Source organism: Talpa europaea (assembly GCF_964194135.1).
Source record: "Talpa europaea genome assembly, chromosome: 2".
In the NCBI taxonomy this organism is placed as follows: domain Eukaryota; kingdom Metazoa; phylum Chordata; class Mammalia; order Eulipotyphla; family Talpidae; genus Talpa; species Talpa europaea.
Window position 1 is genome coordinate 109,873,011 of NC_140068.1, and position 18,553 is coordinate 109,891,563.

Genomic DNA, 18,553 nt, shown 5'->3' on the forward strand with positions numbered 1-18,553 from the left:
ACTCATCTTCTGAAACATAGTGGGACCAATTTTAGTGTCGGGAACTTGAAGGGATGTTTGGAGTGAGTAAATTTGAGGATGGCGTTATGGAATGCTACTGAAATATTTCCCACTCTTCTGGACCTGTCTTATTAGAGGCATACGTTAGCCTTGACTTTGAACAAGTCTGCACTTTTATGCCCACCTTTTCCAGTATTTATAACATTAGAGCTTATGTTTAGCTTCTGTGATAAATTTTCACTCTGTGCCTTATGGTATAATGTATTTTCTATGTAACATTTCTTATAATTTTTGAAGTTGGTTGGTTACAAGAATGTGGAGAAATTGGAACCCTTACTTACTACACATTGCTGGTAGGAATGAGGAATGTTTCAGGCTGTGGTAAACAATTCAACAGTTTTTCACATAGTTAAACATAGTTACCAACCATGTGACCCAGCAATTCCACTCTTGCTAAGAATTAAAATAGGTCTTCAAAACAAATAACTGTATTCAATGTTCATATCCAGTATTCATAGCGATACTTTTTGTAACAGCCAAAAGATAGAAACCACACAAATGGGTGAGTGGATGTGGGATACCATAGGATTAGCCATCAGAAGAGATGAAGCACTGATCAACGTTTGGAGGATGACCCTCAGAAGCAGGTTGCTAAGTGAAAGAAGCCAGACAAAAGATCACATTGTATGCTTCACTACTTTAAATTACCCAGAATAGGTGAGTCTGTAGATACGGAGAGTAGATTGGTGGTTGCCAGGGTCTGGGGCAGGGGTAGGGGAAATAGGAGGTGACTGCTCAATGGATCTAGCCCTTCTTCAGGTTATAGGGTATGATTTGGCGCTGATGAATGGGCTTTGGAACTAGATGGAGATCTGCACATTGTGAATGTGCCACATAACACTGAATTGTTCTCAGATGGTTCATTTTATATGAACTTCACAAAAAAAATTTGGAAATTTGGCTTTGTGCCCTTTTCTATAAGTTATACTCAGGTTTCGAAAGCTGGGGTGTAGTAGAAATAGCATGAACGTTGTCAAATATTGTGCTGGTTTTTTAATATATCAAATCTCATATATTAAGCACAGCCATTGTGGGTGTGGCACACAGTAGGACCCAAAGTACTCTTGGACAACTCAGAGCCTTGAAAGTCTTGTGCTATGTGAAGCTACCCATGTCCCTGAGGGCCACAGTATTCCTAGCAATACCTGCGGTGCTATTACCCTATTTAGCACTCAAGCTCCTAAAGAACAGGGATTTTCCTCATACTTCCAGTGAGCCCCATAACATATTGCACGCTGTATAAGAGTGTCTGTGGGTCAGCATCCCTGCAAGAAACAATGGCACAGTCAAATCAGGATAATTTGGAAGAGTTCAGTAAAATGGAAATTAACAAGTAAGCGGACAAGATGCAGAGAAATACAAAGACTGTTGCAGGACCCTGGTATCCAGAGTTCTCTTTTAACCACTTCTCTAAAGCCAAAAGGATGAAAAGCCTTATGTAGTGAGGGTTCCCCCATCAAGGCTGTGTTCTTCACTGATCATCCATGCAGGACAACTTCCTGCGTGACTCTGAAGGGAAAATAGCTGATACAGTACACACTAGCATTAATTCAGAGGAGGGTGGGCAGAGAAGGAGCCCGCAGAGAAGGATTGTGGAGCCTGTGGGATGATGCTTGGCAGTTTTCTCATCCCTGAGTCCACTCAACTAGCAGTTCTCATCTGGGGAAATTTATCACTTTGGGTATGTTTCTTCTGCCTGTAAATTGCAGGAACTAGCAGTGTCTATGGTGTGACTAGATCACATGTCTTTAGCTGCCTGATCTTTCTGATGGAGAAAACCTTACTTTTACTCTGCTGTTTAGATATGAATGTTAGTCTGCAGGTATTACAAAGAGGTCTACAGGGAAAGTGTGTTAAAACAACAGGTCTTTGTAGCTTCTGTTAAGTAAATGGAATCAAACTAATGAGGCTGCAGAGTCAAGTCCTGCAGTTCCTGACCACAAACTTGGATAAAATTAACCTACTGCAGGCCCTCCCTGGTGGCACAAGGGGTTAAGACGCAACCTATGAAGCTGTTTGCAGCCACTGCAGCATGAGTTCGATATGGCGCAGCAGACCTCTCCTGTCTCACCCGCTGCTCCCCTCAGCAGTGTATTTCAGTCTGCCTGTTCTGTTCCCCACACTATCTCTGGTGAATCCTCTCACCCCCACACCTCTGGCCTATACCCCAGTTCTTGTATGCATAAATAAATCTTTTTTAAAAATTAACCTACTGCAACGTTTACAAGTGTAATAAAGTTTCTATCACAAATAATTTAGTATTTTTATATCTGGTTAACAAATCACCTGCCTCTAGTATTATGAGAACAGATCTTTCTGTATCACAGAGTTGTTCTCTGCCCTTCTTAGTAAGTGGAGAGGCAACAGTGCTAAGTGCAGAATAAGCATCTATTTTTTTGTGGTAAAATAGTCACTTTTCAATCTACAAGACATGAGAGGTCAGAGCTTTGGGGCCTCAACCTGGGCCAACAATCTCAAGTTCTCTCACCTAGGTTTATTGAAGTGTTAAGGGGAGGGGGGCCTGCCTGGTGGCACTAGGGGTTAAGTCGCAGGACTACGAAGCCATCTGCAGCACGAGTTGGATCCCGACCCACATAGCACAGCAGACCTCTCTTGTCTCTCCTGCTGCTCCCTCAGCAGTGTATTTCAGTCAGTCTGCCTGTTCTGTTGCCCGCTCTGTCTCTGGTGAACCCTCTCACCTCCCCGCACCCCTGGCCTACACGCTAGTTCTTGTATGCATAAATAAATAAAATAAATCTTTAAAAAAAAAAAAGTGTTGAGACTGTAACCTCTAGCACTGGTTGTTTTCTAGCCAAAGCTGTGAAAGGCGCTCCTCTGCTGTTTCCACGAGAACTCTGTGAGAGTTCATTTTAGATGAAGTTCTGTCTTCATTTTAGATTAGAAAACTAGGCAAACTGGAATTCGAACCACATGACTGGCGAGTTGTGCCCTTTTCACCTGTCACTTGGGATTCTAACATTCCCTTCTGTGACGCAAAGATTGCGGGCTGGGGCCAGGCACCCAGCACCGGGCAGCCGCGGGCTAGCAGAAGCTACGAGCTCCGGGCGGGAAATCCGGGCGTTTGACGCGCTGGATCCCCGCCCCCCCGGGTAGGGCCCCCCGGGAGGAGGCGGGGCCTGTGGCCGCGGGAACCCCAAACCCGCCCCTTTCCCCACCCCTCATTCTCGCCATGGCCTCTGCACTGCTCCTGGTCCCCGCCGCCCTCGCCTCTTTCATCCTGGCCTTTGGCACTGGAGTGGAGTTCGTGCGCTTCACCTCCCTTCGGCCGCTTCTCGGAGGGACCCCGGAGACTGGTGGTCCGGGTGAGCGGGCGGGATCGAGAGTGAGCCCTGGGGTGGGGAGGTGGAGCCGCGGGAGACGGAGCAGGGGCGGGGCTTGGAGACAAATGACAGAGGAAGTTCTGGAGAGCGAACGAGAACCGTGAAACCGCGGAAAACTGCCGGGGACACCTGAGGGCGAAATCAGGAGCGCTGGGATTAGAGGTTTGGGTAGACGGGAGAGTAGGGAGAGGAAGGAGGGAGAGGGAAAGGGCGGTCAGCAGGGACTTCCAAAGAGAGTGCTTTGTGACGACTGGATAGGTGAGTGCTGAGAGAAGGGATCCTTCGGAGAGTGGAAATCAGAGGGGCAATCCAACCCCGGCCTCTCCAGCCTTGCTTTTGTGACTTTAACCTAATGTAAATCCTCTTCCCCGCTCCGAAGGAGGGAAGAAACAGAATGGAAAAGTGAGGCTGGCAGCTCCTAGGGAGAAAGCTCTCTGACTCCTGAGAGCATGAAGGAACGAGACCTGTGACTCCAAGGGGAGATGGGCGAGGGCAGGGTGTTCCCTACCGTCTTTTTGATCTGTCCCTTTCTCTAACTCCCCCTAGATGTCCGCCAGGGCTGGCTGGCTGCTCTGCAGGACCGCAGCATCCTTGCCCCCCTGGCTCGCGATCTGGTGCTCCTGCTACTATTTGTGGGACAGCACAGCCTCATGGCAACTGAGACCGTGAAGGCCTGGATGTCCCGGTACTTTGGGGTCCTTCAGAGGTCACTGTATGTGGCATGCACTGCCCTGGCCTTGCAGGTAGGAGGCCCTGGCAGCTGAGTCCTCAAGGGAAACTGACTCTGGGAAGGATGCCCACAGTTGGAGGGACAAAGACCTTAAGCTTCAGATAAAATGTGGATTTAGGAGAACTGCAGTCATTCAGGGCTCTAATCTCAGCTTCCACTAGCCACAGCACATACCCTACTTTTCTCAAAAAGGGTGAACCACTGGTCATTTTCCAAGAAGTACATGTTCATTCTCACCTTTGCAACTTTGTTCATGTTGTCCTGCTTGAGAGTGGAAATCAGGCCATTATAGCCTCTTCAACACTTCTCACAGAACTTCCCAACTAATGTCAACTGTGTATTTGGCATGGGTTACTTTGGGGTTTTTTCTTTTTTTTTTTTTTTTAAGATTTATTTATGCATACAAGAGCTGTAGGCCAGAGGTGCGGGAGGGTGAGAAGATTCACCAGGGACAGAATGGGGAGCAGAATGTGCAGATCTACCAAAATACACTGCTGAGGGGAGCAGTGGGTGAGACAGGAGAGGTCTGCTGAGCCATGTCAGTTAGCTCCCTGGCCTGGGATTGAATGCATTCTGCAGTGTCTGCAGATAGCTTTATAGTGCTGAGACTTAATCCCTGTGCCACCAGGGAGGCCTCCACCTCTTTTTTATTGGATGTCATTCTCTCAGTTTCTAGATTGTTTTCCCCCATTAACAACTTGAGCTTCCTGACAAATTCCAGGTTGGTTTTAATAGAAAAGTCAGCACAGGCTGCTTTGCATATCACTGGTCTTCAGGGGAGACACAATTCATCCTAACACCCATGGGACCCCGCTCAGCACCCTCCACATGGTGAATATTTGCTTATAGTAGAGGTGGGACAAGCTGCAGGCCAGCCTGGGGTGGGGACAGCCTAGGATCTAGGTCTCTCAAGGGTGGGCTGCTAGGATACCCAGCTCTTCCTCCTCCCCCAGCTGGTGATGCGGTACTGGGAGCCGGTACCCAGAGGCCCTGTGCTGTGGGATGCTCGGGCGGAGCCATGGGCCACCTGGGTGCCTCTTCTCTGCTTTGTGCTCCACGTTATCTCCTGGCTCCTCATCTTCAGCATCCTCCTCGTCTTTGACTACGCCGAGCTCATGGGCCTCAAACAGGTGAGGTTCCCAGATCCCTACCTGAGGTCTGCGATGCTCTCCAGGATGCCTCTTTGCCTTGCAAGGACTTCCCTCCCCTCCTCCCATTCCCTTCCACCTTCCTTTCCACTCCCTCATCTGCCTCCCTTTCATCTAAGATGATTCTCTACCTCAAAGGTCAGACACCATGGTTCTTGGACCAGAAATGAGGGGCAGGGGCTCAAGTCTCAGAGGATGCTCCCTAGCCCGAGTTACAGGAGGGTGCCCAGGAGCAGAGGAAAAAAGCAGTAAGTTGCCCAAGGGCTTTCTAAGCTGGTCTCCCTCTCCTAGGTGTACTACCATGTGCTGGGGCTGGGCGAACCCCTGGCCCTGAAGTCTCCCCGGGCTCTGAGACTCTTCTCCCATCTACGCCACCCAGTGTGTGTGGAGCTGCTGACGGTGCTGTGGGTGGTGCCCACCCTGGGCACTGATCGGCTCCTCCTCGCTCTCCTGCTCACCCTGTACCTGGGCCTGGCTCACGGGCTTGACCAGCAAGACCTCCGCTACCTCCGGGCCCAGCTGCAAAGAAAACTCTACTTGCTGTCCCGGCCGCAGGAGGGGGAGGCTGAGTGAGGAGCTGACCCTGGGTCCAAGCCTTGTGCTTCCTCTTCCCTTGGAATTACCAATCCCTTGACACCCAGGCACTGGCTGCTTCAGTCCAGAAGCCCAAACCCATGAACTGAAGGGGCTGTGCCTTCATGCTTGAGACTCCAGTTCCTGGGTGCGTCCAGCTCCATACCCCAAATTCTGAGTCTCACAATGAACTCCAAGGTCCACTTCTCACCAGCCTGGAAGAAGGGGTGGGGAACTAATCTGTCCTGGCAGTTTAGATCTCTGTCCTCCTAATTTCCTCACAAGAAGGGTACAGCCTTTTACTGCCTCTGCGCCTCAGGGATCCCCTTCTCCCCATATCCCCTACCCCGAGCTGCTGGACCAGGGTCTGCAAGTTTGACCAGATCAACTGCTGCTCCAGACTTCGAGCCTGGCAGCTCCTGAGGCTCCACCCCTGGGCTCCATCCTCGAATCCAGTTTAGAGGCTTCTAAACTGATTAAAGGTGATTAAAGGTTCCTTGCTCTCTGAACACGCGTTGCAGGAAAATAAAATTCAGCCTGGTTTTTCTACTTATGGCCTGTAGTCTGTCAGTATCTCTCAAGCCACAGGACTGAGTTTGGGAAGGAAGATGAGTCGGGGCCTGGGCGCGCCAAATCTAGTCTAAGCAACCACCGCGCCCTCTGGCGACAGCCGAGCTGCGGCCACTCCCCGCGGACTCGCCCCCACCTTCCCGGACCGACCCGCTCCCTCAGCCTCCAAATTCCCCAATTTGCCCCCTGCAGACCAGGGGACCCTTGGGAGACAAGTGGAAAGGGGATGCGGGCAGCGGCTCTGCGAGGGGAGCGCGCATCCCCACCTGGGCTCTCAGCGCCTCTTCAGCCGCTCTCCTTCCCGAGGGTCCCCCCAGCCTGGCGGAGGCCTTGGACCCCACATAACAAAGGCCGGCCGAGGAGGGCAACGCGTGGGGCGGAGCGGCAGGGGATGGGAAGGGCGGGCCCGGCTCCGAGCAGCTGCAGCTTCCTCCCCTGGTCCCTCGAGGGGCCTGAGTCACCGGCCGCCGCCCCGGTCGGCGGGCTGGGGCGGGGATCCGGACCCCTGGTTCTCCACTCTGCAGGGCGGGAACGGGGTGGGGCGCGGCATAGAGGAGCGGGGCGACGGGGCGTGCGGTGGGAAAAGGGGAGTCACCGAGCAGAGTCCCACGCGGGGCCCGCTCGGGCGAGGCCACGCCCTCCGCGGGCTCCGCCCCGCGCCCCCAGCCCACTCCCCATTGTCCTCAGACAAAGCGGTCGCCGCCCCCCGCCCGGCCCCCAGATCTCGGCGTCCGTCCCTCCTCCTGGGCTCCGGCTCGCCCTCCTCCCTCTCTCCCCCTCCTGTCTCCGGATCTCCCTCGCTCCCTCTCTCCTCCTCTTCCTCTCTCCTCCTCTCCGGACGCCGGGCTCCTCCGCACCCCTCCCCCGGGAGCCCCGCGGCGCGTGAGTGCACGGGGGCCCGAGGCTGGGAGGGGGTGCTTCCTGCCTGCCGTCCGCGCTCCCTCCCCGGCCGGGCCCGGCTGTCCCCTCTTTGTGCTGAGACTGTCTGTCTGCGGCGGGAGGCGGGGGGGGTGGTGGCCGGCGCTGTCAGGGCTCCGGGGGCCGGGGCCGGCGCCGCGCGGGCGGGCGGAGAGGGGGCGCGGCGGGTCCTCGCGCGCCCGGGCTCGGGGCGCAGCCGGGGGGGCGGTCGGCGGTGGGGACGGGACCCCGCGGGTGACGCCAGGGTTCTGGGAACGCGCTGGCAGCCCCGACGCCGGGTTCCGAAAGTCCCGGGGGGAGGGTATTTCCCCCGACCCGCCTCGGGGCGGAGTGCCGGGCAGCGGCGGGGCCCGGGGGCCGGAGGGGCGTGGCCCGCGCGGAGCTGGAAGGGGAGCCGGGGCCGCAGCCGCCCGCGCCGAGACATGCCCGCCGCCGCCGCCGAGCTCCCTCTCCCCGCTGCCCCCCGATGCCCCGGCTCCCCTAGGTCTCCCTCCTACCCTTCCTCCCCGCCAGCCCAGCACCCCTCCGCGTCCCTCTGCCTCCTCCACGGCGGCACCCCCTGACCCCCACGGCGTGAGTAACCCCGCCTGAGCCCTGTGCCCCCTCACCCTGGGCCGCGCGTCTCTCCTCTCCCTCCCGCCAACTTCGCTGTTCACCCTTCTCTCATCTCACATCCTGCGGGCTGTCTGTGGCCCTTTAACCCGGTGCTGCCAAGTCTGACTCCCGCCGCTCTGCACTCAATCTCCACTCTTCCTCTCACCTCGCGGCACCCCCACCCCCGACACGCACACCCCAACTTGGCGTTCTCACTTCCCCCCTTTTCTGCACTCCTGTCTCCTTCTGTCCTCACCCCCACGCCTCTGCTGTGGCCCACCTCGTGCCCTCCGCTTCCTTTCCCCCACCCCGTCTGACCCCCGGGCCTCTCTGGAGCCTCCCCTTCCTGTTCTCTACCCCCAGTGCTCCTCACCCTTACCTCCAGGCAGCCATGGCCACTATCCCTGACTGGAAGTTACAGCTGCTAGCTCGGCGCCGGCAGGAGGAGGCAGCCCTTCGTGGTCGTGAGAAGGCGGAGCGGGAGCGGCTGTCCCAGATGCCAGCCTGGAAAAGGGGTCTCCTGGAGCGCAGACGGGCCAAGCTTGGTCTGTCTCCTGGAGAGCCTAGCCCTGTGCCTGGGACTACAGAGGCTGGACCTCCAGACCCAGATGAATCCACGGTGCTCCTGGAGGCCATCGGGCCAGTGCACCAGAACAGATTCATTCGCCAGGAGCGGCAGCAGCAGCAACAGCAGCAGCAGCAGCAGCAGCAGCAGCGGAGTGAAGAGCCACTTCCCGAGAGAAGGCCTGGACCTTTGGAGGCTCGTGAGCGAAGACCCAGCCCTGGGGAGACGCGGGATCAAAGCCCCAAGGGAAGAGAGTCTAGAGAAGAGTGGCTCGGTCCCAGGGAGGCCAGAGAGAGGAGGCTGGGGGTAGGGGGAGCTCGAGAGTCGAGCCCCAGGACTTTGGAGGCCCAGGACCAGAGTCCAGGAGAGTCTGGCGACAGGAACTCCAGACTGCCAGAGCCCCAGAAATGGAGGCTGAGCCCTGGAGAAACTTCAGAGCGGAGTCTAAAGCTGGCAGAACCTAGAGAACAAAGCCCCAGGAGAAAAGAGGTGGTGGCGAGTAGACTGAGCCCATCGGAGGCTGACAACCAGAAGTTGGGCTTAACAGAGGCCCACAAATGGAGGCCTGACTCTGGAGAGTCCCAAGAACAGAGCGTGCTGCAACTGGAGGCATCAGAGTCGAGGCTAAATTCAGGAGAAGAAAGAAAAAACTGCTCCGAGGAATGCGGGAGAAAAGAAGAGAGGCCAGTTCCAAGGATGGCCTCTCCAGAGATTACAGGGCCGTCAGAAACCCTGACAAGGGACATGCCAGACCACAGCCCTGGAAGAACGGAGGCAGCTGAACAGAGGCCCAGCACTGTGGAGGATGGTGAGAGGGGCTTAAGGCCGACAGAAGGGTGGAAATGGACCCTGCACTCTGGGAAGGTTCGAGAATGGACACCCAAGGACATAGAAACTCGAACTCAGAAACCAGAACCTCCAGAGACAACTGAGAAGTGTCTGGGGCCTTTTGGTGTAGGGGAAGGGGAGCCTGAGAAGGAGGCGGGGGCTCAGGGCAGGCCTCTGGGTGCCCTGCAGAACCGCTGCTCTGTGCCCTCCCCCCTTCCACCAGAGGACACTGGGACTGGAGTCTCTAGACTGCAGGAAGAGGAAGCAGTGGAACCCCAGCCCCCACCAGCCCCACCTGCCCCCCAGTCCCCTGGGGATCCCCTCATGAGCCGTCTCTTCTATGGGGTGAAGGCAGGGCCAGGGGTGGGGGCCCCACGCCGCAGCGGACACACCTTCACAGTCAACCCCCGAAGGTCCATGCCCCCTGCAACCCCAGCCACTCCAGCTACTCCAGCCACAGCGGATGCTGCAGTCCCCGGGGCTGGGAAGAAGCGGTACCCGACTGCTGAGGAGATCTTGGTTGTGGGGGGCTACCTTCGCCTCAGCCGCAGCTGCCTTGTGAAGGGGTCCCCTGAGAGACACCACAAACAGGTAGGGGAGCAGCCAAGCCAAACGTCTTGGAAGTCCACTCCTCGGTCTCTGGAATCGGTCCTTGTTTTTTATACTCGCCCCCATGCTCGTCCTCTGTTCTCTCGCTCATTTCTGCCACCACCCTTCCTCTGAACACACACCCTTCCTTCGTGGAGCTCTCCATTCATTTCCAAGCCCCACAGTCCTGCTGGCTACCAGGCCTGTCCCTGGGTGTGTCTCTGGGGTGTGCCCAGACTGCTCACTCTCCCTTCCCTCAGGCTCTGAATTCACCCCGTCTTCTTTCTTTCCTTTCTTGAGTCTGTGACCCAGCCCAGCCCATCTGGTGGGAGACCTGAGCCCTGGCGACAGCCTGGGATCTGAGGGCTGGGTCCCCTGGTGAAAGCGCTTAGTCTTCAGGGGAGAGAATGTTGGGATGGGAAACCTAGAGAGGTGGAAGGGGGAACCTGGGGTTCTAGGGAGAAATGGCAGGGAGAAGTAAGTGGAGGAAGCTCCCACAGTCCCAAGGAAGAGGGGGGTAGAGCTGAGGCGGGCCATCCTAGGATAGAAGGGGGAGGGAAAGGAACAGGGCTGGACACAGAGTAGAGAGAAGGCTTTTGAACCCCAGTCTGCCCCATGGGAGAGGCGCACACAGAGGCCATTTGAAGTGGGTGACCTTGGGGTTGCACACCCCCAGCTGGGCCACTGCTTTACACAGTGCTCCCTTCTCTCTCGGGACAAGCAAAGCCTTCTCCTCTTCCCAAATGCCGGCCCCTCACTCCCTGGCCGACAACACCCCCCCACACCCCACCCCCACCTCGGGCTTCCCCTCCCTCTCCAGAACTGGCTCAGCACTTGGTTTTCCCCTCTCTTCCTAGGACCCTGGCCTTTCCCTCCCCTTGGGGAAGAAAAAGAGAGAAGTGAATTTGGACACTCTGTGCTGAGAGGGCCTGGCAGGGAGAACCACTGGATTAGGAACCAAGGGGGAACCATGGGTGGGGGCTGAGGCCGCCCAAGGGTCAGAGGACTTGCAGGGAAGTGGGAGCAGCCAGGCTACTTCCCCCCTGGCCCTGGCCCAGCCCCTTCCCTACAAAAACAACCTGTTCCCAGCTTGCAAGTGGAAGAGCAGCCCCTGCACTGCCACATCTCCCCAGTCTAGTCTCCAGTCCTCATCCCATGTATGACTGCTCGGATTTGGGTTTCTTGTTCTTAGTGTCAGTGGGAAACAACAGGTACCAAAGATCATTAGCTTGGGTGTCACTTGATCCCCCAGTTCATCTTCATGTGATGCTTAAGCTCCTGTCCCTGAGCCATGGTGCAGAGATCTATCCCGAGCCCCTTCCCCTCCTGCCTAGGCAGACGCAAAGGCGTTGGGGCAGGAAACCACCAGAGGAGGGGTTCAGAAAAGTCGCTTTCTAGTGAGGTTGCCTTATGCCTTTAGGGAGGAAGGAAAGGAGAGAGGCCGAAGTTTTGAGGCCTAAAGCCTAAAGTCCCAGTGCAGGCCAGGACCTGTGATGGTGACTATACCTACCTAGGTCAGGGAGCCAGGGGAGCCAGAAGCAGATCGCCCAAACAGGAAGCCTGGGGTGGGGGCCGGAAGGCTGGTGTGAGTGGGGAACGCTGGGCCATGGGCCTGCCAGAACTGCTCAGGATGTGGTGAGAGAATAAGGAAGCGGGCCTCTCTGGGGTGGGGATGGGGGAAAGCAGCACAGAGTTCTCTACACCCAGACACCTGCCCCTCCGCCCCCTCAGGCTTTCTCCCTGCTCAGCAGCCAGCTCATCTGGCTGGCCAGCCCTGTCCCAACCACTGGCTCAGGATGGGAGGGCTCCCCTCCCCCTGCTTTCCCTAAATAACTCCTGTTTGCCAGCTAATTCCATCAAATGTGGCCCTGCCATCAGGAGAGAATCCCAGGGCTGGGCTGTGGCTGGTGCTGTTCCCCTGAGGCCCCTCTGGCTGGAAGATTGGCCCCTCCTCTCTCTGGCCCCCTTGTGACCTTATATAGCTGATGAGAGAAGAGCCAGTGAGTCACACCCCCTCCAAACCACCCCCACCCCCCATGCAGACTGCGCATTCCTGAGGAGCCCAGTCAGAAGTTGGGGTAGGTTGGGGGGGAGGTGAGGAGAGATTTGGTTTGGGGGACAGAGACAAACCTGAATTGAGTACAAACAAAATGAATCCTTGTTCAGAGTGGATAATAAACTACAGAGCTTCACATCCCAAAAGGAGAGAGAAAAACAGCAAACTGAAGTGAGTTCCCAGAAGCTTGGGTGAGTGTCAGTTACAGAAGTGTGAGAAGTGGGATATAAGGGGTCTGGCTGCTGATTCCCCCAGCCGATCCACAGATCCACTGGGGGTCGAGAATGAACAACTCAGCTCTTCCCTGCCCCACATTGTTGCCCGGTGTTGGTCCCTGTTGGCACCTCATCTAAGGTCTGGGTGAACCCTCACTTGGTCTGGTGTAGCAACTTTTGGCCGCAGACACAAGGATAACAAATAAATAAATTCTCTGGTAGGTTAGAAGGTGGCTAGTGATTGTGGGGAAAAAATTCGAACAGTTATAAGCAGATCCAGAAGGGCCAGGAGGCAGAGGGAGCCTGTATGACAACTTTATAAGAGCATGATCCAGTAGCAGGGGCCACAGGGATATTTGGGGAAAGGGTGTTTCAGGCAGAGGGAACAGCCAGTGCAAAGGCCCTGAGGTGGCAGCACTCCTGGAGGAACCGGCGTGGCCAGTGCGCTGGAGTGGGGGAGGATGCCAGAAAAGTGAGGGAGGAGTGGCACTTTGGGAGCACCCTATAGGCCTTGGTCAGACTCTGGCTTTTGCTCCAAGTGAGATGGCAGCAGTGTTTGGAGTCAGGAAGTGATAGTCACTAAGTTCCAGCTTCCCATGGGAACTAGGTGTCAGCGACACCTGTCCAGCCACCCTCCTGGCTTTTCTCTTTTCACACTCCAGTCCACTTGGACACTCACGAAGCCAGGGAAGGCCCAACTAGATCATCTGGACCTTTCCAAGTAGTTCATATGGAATCCTCCCTTTGTCTCCTTAATCACTTTGGCTCCGAGAGATAATCCCACTCTGCCTTTTCTCCATGAGCTGCTTAGGAGAGCAAAGGGGACAGGCAGAAAGGCAGCCAGGACAGCTGGGGCTTGCCTGCCTAGAGACCATTTGTTAATGAAGGATTTTCTGGCCCCTGCAGATCTCCTCTTGGTCTCTGCCTCATCTATGCTCATCCCTTGGTGCACTCTCCACCCCCACCCTGTGTTTGCATGGACTTTCCTCTCTGCCCCTGTCACCTCCCCAGTTGCTCGTCTTCTCTACTGTGTGTTGGGGGAGAGTCTCATTTCCTCTGAACCTTTCTGTTGGGTCACTCCCTGCCCCCCTTACACGCTAGACCTGTTTGCCATGGTCCTCTGCAGCTGCAAGAGAGGAGCGATGGGAGCCCCGAGGGTTGTTGTCCAGGGTTCTGGGTTTCCTAGGAACAGCAGCTGGCTGGAGGGCTTGAATTCCAATGTGATTGCCCTTACTTCTTTTTTTTTTTTTTAATTTTTGCGTAGAAGAACTGGGGTGTAGGCCAGAGGTGGGGGCGGTGAGAGGATTCACCAGAGACAGAGCGGGAAGCAGAACAGGCGGATCTACTGAAATACACTGCTGAGGGGAGCAGTGGGCAAGACAGGAGAGGTCTGCTACGCCATGTGGGTAGCTCCCTGGCTGGGGCTCAAACTCAGGCTGAAGCAGTGAAAGCACTAAGACTTAACCTCTAGTCTACCAAGGAAGCCCTAGATTGCCCTTACTTCTGCCTGAAACTCTCCAGTCATCTCAAATCTCCCCGCCTCTGGGTAGCTTTCCTGCTTGATTGCCAGCAGGGCATCCAAAGTCTCAGTTCTAGTGATAGGACTTATCTCCTTATATTACAATTTCTTTTTACTCTCTGCCTCCCACATTAAGGAGTCCCACTTGGCCCTATATTACTGTCTTCTATCACTCCCACCCCTGCCAAAGCTCAGTCTGATGTTTTTGAAATATGATTGAAGAGGGAAAATCTGGGACTGGAGAGGCAGTGTAGGAAAGCAAACTGGGGCCTCCTTGGTAGCCTAGGGGTTAAGTCTCAGCGCTACCACGGTGAAGGCCTGAGTTTGATCCCAGCCAGGGAGTAACCCATATGGCACAGCAGACCTCTCCTGTTTGACCAGCTTCTCCCCTTAACAGTGTATTTTGGTGGATCTGCCTGTTCTGTTCCCTGCTCTGTCTCTGATGAATCCTCACACCGTCCCCACCCCGCACCTCTGGCCTGCACCCCAGTTCTACGCAAAAATAAATAAAATTGGAGCCTCCCTGGTGGCACAAGGGGTTAAGCACCACACTGTGAAGCTGTCCACAGCCTCTCTAGCATGAGTTCGATCCCTGGCCAGTCAGGGAACAACCCACATGGTGCATCAGACGTCTCCTGACTCTCCCGCTGCTCCCTTCAGCAGTGTACTTCAGACAATCTGCCTGTTCTATTCCCCGCTCTGTCTCTGGTGAATCCTCTTACCACCCCCCACACACCTCTGGCCTGCACCCCAGCTCTTGTATGCATAAATAAATAAACCTTAAATAAATAAATAAAATATTTTTTTAAACAAACAAATCTTTAAAAAAATAAAATCTTTTTTAAAAATAAATAAATCTTGGGCCTCCCCTGGTGGCCCAGTGGTTGAGCACTGGGCTGCGAAGCTGCCCGCAGCCTCTGCAGTGCTGGTTTGATCCCCGGCAGCTGGCGAGGGTCCCACATGGTATGCAGACCTCTCCTGCCACACGCTGCTCCCCTCAGCAGTGTACTTCGGTCCTTCTGCCTGTTCTGCTCCCCACTCTGGCTCTGGTGAATTCTTTCACCCTCCTGCGCTTCTGACTGTACCCAGTGCTTGTATAAATAAATAAATTTTTTTAAATAAATCTTAAAAGATAAATAAATTTTAAAAAGATTTTATTTATTTATGCATACAAGAGCTGGGGTACAGGCCAGAGGTGTTGGGGGGGGGTGAGGATTCACCAGAGACAGAGTGGGGAACAGAACAGACGGACTGACCGAAATACACTGCTGGCGAGACAGGAGAGGTCTGCTGCGCCATATGGGTAGCTCCCTGGCCGGCCGGGGGATTGAACTCGTGCTGCAGAGCCTGCAGATAGCTTCATAGGTTGCGTCTTAACCCCTTGCGCCGCTAGGGAGGCCCAAAAATAAATAAAATCTTAAAAAAAAATAATAATAACCTGGTCCCGGAGTAGACGGGCAGACACAGCCACTGGAGTGTCCCGATCCCAGCTCCCTCACCCTCTACCTCTCACCTGCGCCCTGCGGGCTTTCCCTGGCTGATCTTGCTGCCTCCTTTTTCTCCCACCCTCAGCTCAAGATCTCCTTCAGCGAGACAGCCCTGGAGACCACGTACCAATACCCCTCCGAAAGTTCCGTTCTGGAAGAACTGGGTCCAGAGCCTGAGGGCCCCAGTGCCCCCAGCCCCGCCGCGGCCCAACCCGACGACGAAGAGGACGAGGAGGAGCTGCTTCTGCTGCAGCGGGAGCTGCAGAGCGGGCTGCGCACCAAAGCCCTGCTAGTGGGTGAGTGGAGTCGCCACCGGCTCGAGGGCGTCCCCTGGTGTTGAGAGCAGGCACTGCAGGCAGGAGGGAGGGTGGCTTCGCCGTTGCTGCTTGGAAGGGGCTTGCAGGAACTCCAGCCCAACTGGCTCCTTTAACAGATGCTGCAACTGGAGCTTCTGGGGCTCCAGATTTCAAAACCAGAATTCTTTCTAGCACTCTAGTGTGGTTAAAAACACAGGATTTGGGTCAGATTCAGGCCTGAGTTTGAACTCTATCTTGTGGCTTGTGGTGTGACCTGAGGGCAATCACCTGACCGTGGCCTCAGTTTACTATTTATGAAATTGGGTTCATAATAACCACCTCTTGGAAGTTGTTCAGAGGGTTAAGTAATTTTTGTAAAGTTCTTGGAACCATGACTGGACATCAAATTACTTAGCCTCTCCTGGGGCTATTGAAAGTAAACAAATTGTAGGAATAGGCACAGAGTACACGCTGAGTGAGCGGTGGCTGCTCTTACTGGTAGTAACCTATGCTCAAGAAGTGGAAGATTGGGGCCTCCCTGGTGATGCAGGGATTAAAGACAGCGCTATCAAGCTATCGCCAGCCGCTGTGGCATAAGTTCATTCCCTGGCCGGCCAGGGAGCTACCCACATGGCGCAGCAGACTTCTCCTGACTCGCCCACTGCTCCCCTCAGCAGTGTATTTCAGTAGCTCCACCTGTTCTGCTCCCCACTCTGTCTCTGGTGAATCCTCTCACCCCCTGTGCCTCTGGCCTGTACCCCAGTTCTTGCATGCATAAATAAATAAATCTGTAAAAGATAAAAAAAGAAGTGGAAGGCATGGTAGGACTTCCTATGTGCCTACTGGCGTGACTGAGGGGTGGGGAAGGGGCGCAGAGGCTCACGCTCATGCTCTCTGTATTATTGTTTTCTCTCCCACAGATGAGTCCTGCCGCAGGTGACCGTCTTCCAACACAGGGCTCTACCTTCCTCCTTCCCAGAACTGAAGGTCTCAGAACCCAGAAGATTCAGAGCAGACAGACCCTGAAAATGAGCCTGGCAGGGAAGGGCAACCAATATCTTCCAACTTACTTTCCTCATCCTATTTCTGGGGGGCAGAGCCAATCACCCAGTTTCCACCCTTCCCCGAGGTCCGTGTTATGAGTGGTGCGGGCATGCTAATGTATCCACCATGCTAGTGGTTTCCAAGAGTGAGCACCACATCCTGGGGAGGAGCACAGAGCTCATGGTGGGGGGGGGCAGCAATGGAGCACCCCTTCCATCCCCGTAGGCAGGGTGCACTCTCCTTATAGTCACCCTTGACCCCCTAAACCCCCTGCGTGCTGTCAGGATTTAAGCACCTATCTCCCTGGGAGGCCTGGGCCTCACTCCATTTCCAGGCACTTTCTCCCTCCTGTTCCTTAGGTCACTGCCCCTTTGTTTACAGTTCCCACCTCTTCCCTTGACCACAGTCTCGTTTACAAACCGCATCAGCTCCCAGCCTCATCTGCCAAAGTCCCAGGTTTACAAGTCATGCCTACTTGCTGTGTCCATGTGAAATCCTCTCCCCTGCCCCCCACAGTCACTTCATTTGAGTGACTAGGGGTGTAATTTCTTCCAATTTTGCTCAGTATTACTATGCCTCGGCTTTCCCCAAGAGGGAAGGCTGGGAATTTGAACTCCATACCCTACCAGAGTTATTTAATTCTGTTTTCCCTAGTAATTTACTATTGAATCAAATAGCAAAGGTATAGGATGCCTAAGGAAGGCATCTCAATTGTCCCCCATTTTTTCCTTCTTTATCAATTGCCTGTTTTTTAAAAAAAAAAAAAAAACAACTTTCCATAATAAAATGGAGCTTTCTCTGACTATTCAGCTGCTTCTCCTTCTTTCAGGGAAAAAATGTGCAGTTGGGGAGCCTCTGGGTTCCTCATTCCAAGCCTCCTCCAGCTTCCTATCAGCCATGGAGAGGAAGTAGCCATGGCTGTGGGAAGAGAAATGATAGAGATGGAGCAGGGACTCAGCACTCACATGCAGGAAGGGCTCTGGGAGCCCTGTACTAGTTTCTTGAAGAGCCTCAGTGAGGAAGGACTAGAAAGGAAGGGCACTTGAGGCATCTGGCAGACTGCAAGTTCCTAGAGGGCAGATCACATTGGCTCAGGGTAGAGTAAGGGGTGGTCAGCCTTTTGTGCCACTGGCCTCTGTGGCTATCACCTGCAGCCTTGAATGTAAGAGGCACTTGGGAGCCTGGGCTCGGGGTTCGTGCGATTGATGGTGGACACCTAAAGTATGGTGTGGGCATGTGTAAGTGCACACCTGAGCCAAGAGACTGAGGATATAAAGGCAGCATCACACAGAGAACAAGGGAAGCAGAAGGGCTACGAGGGAATGCCAGAGAGCACAAAGAGAAAGAGTAAAGATTCCTGGCCCCTCAGTCCCGTCTGCCCTGCATCTGGTTGCCTCATCACAAATGGTGTAGAAAAATCATTAAAAGCCTGAAAAAGGGACTTCCTGGTGGCACAGCGGGTTGACTGCAGCAATGTGGATGTGTCCACAGACTCTGCAGTGTGGGTTCGATTCCCAGCCAGCCAGGGAGATACCCACATGGCACGGTAGACCTCTCCTGTCTTGCCCACTGCTCCCTCAGCAGTGTTTTCCGTCCATCTGCCTGTTCTGCTCCCCACGCTGTCTCTGGTGAATTCTCTCACTCTCCTGCGCCTCTGGCCTGTACCCCAGTTCTTGTATAAATTTTTTTTTAAAAGTCTGAGAAAGCCACTGAGGGCTACAGGACTCTCCTTTACCTGTCTCCCAAATCAATTGAGAAACTGCCCCATGCCTTGCTTCCACAGCACTGGGTTTACTGCAGTATCACTATTCCTGGCACCTAGCACACACATACAATTATTTCTAGAATGAATGAATAAATGGATAGCTTTTTTTTTTTTAATTAGAAGCAGAGGACATTATGATTTGAAGGATTCCAGTATCCAGAAACTGCAATGCAAACAGCAAGTATTGTATGACTGTAGCATAAAGGAAATTACCAGGCTTTTTATAGGCCCTTCCACCATTAGTGTGGATGCCTGG

At 54.5% G+C, this 18,553-nt stretch overlaps 3 protein-coding genes across 6 annotated transcripts in view; 2 read left to right on the plus strand and 1 right to left on the minus strand.

The window, feature by feature from the left end:
• The window catches only part of LOC311188230 (class I histocompatibility antigen, Gogo-OKO alpha chain-like), a gene marked incomplete at both ends in the record, with an annotated part of 867,329 nt that overhangs the window by 708,185 nt on the left and 140,591 nt on the right, over positions 1-18,553 (minus strand). The gene's annotated exons all lie outside the window — the stretch shown is intronic.
• NRM (nurim) lies at positions 3,251-5,852 on the plus strand (the record flags this gene model as incomplete). 4 transcript variants are annotated; one of them, XM_084229001.1, is made up of 4 exons in its annotated part: positions 3,251-3,383; positions 3,948-4,144; positions 5,067-5,261; positions 5,571-5,852. In XM_084229001.1, 4 exons carry the CDS (start codon positions 3,251-3,253, stop codon positions 5,850-5,852), a joined length of 807 nt encoding a protein of 268 aa, XP_084085127.1. The 4 variants fall into 4 exon arrangements, with proteins under 4 accessions (XP_084085127.1, XP_084085128.1, XP_084085129.1 ...); XM_084229002.1 differs by having other exon boundaries at positions 5,085-5,261; XM_084229003.1 differs by lacking the exon at positions 5,067-5,261.
• PPP1R18 (protein phosphatase 1 regulatory subunit 18) lies at positions 8,326-15,532 on the plus strand (the record flags this gene model as incomplete). The annotated part of the gene is made up of 2 exons (XM_084228713.1): positions 8,326-9,918; positions 15,278-15,532. 2 exons carry the CDS (start codon positions 8,326-8,328, stop codon positions 15,530-15,532), a joined length of 1,848 nt encoding a protein of 615 aa, XP_084084839.1.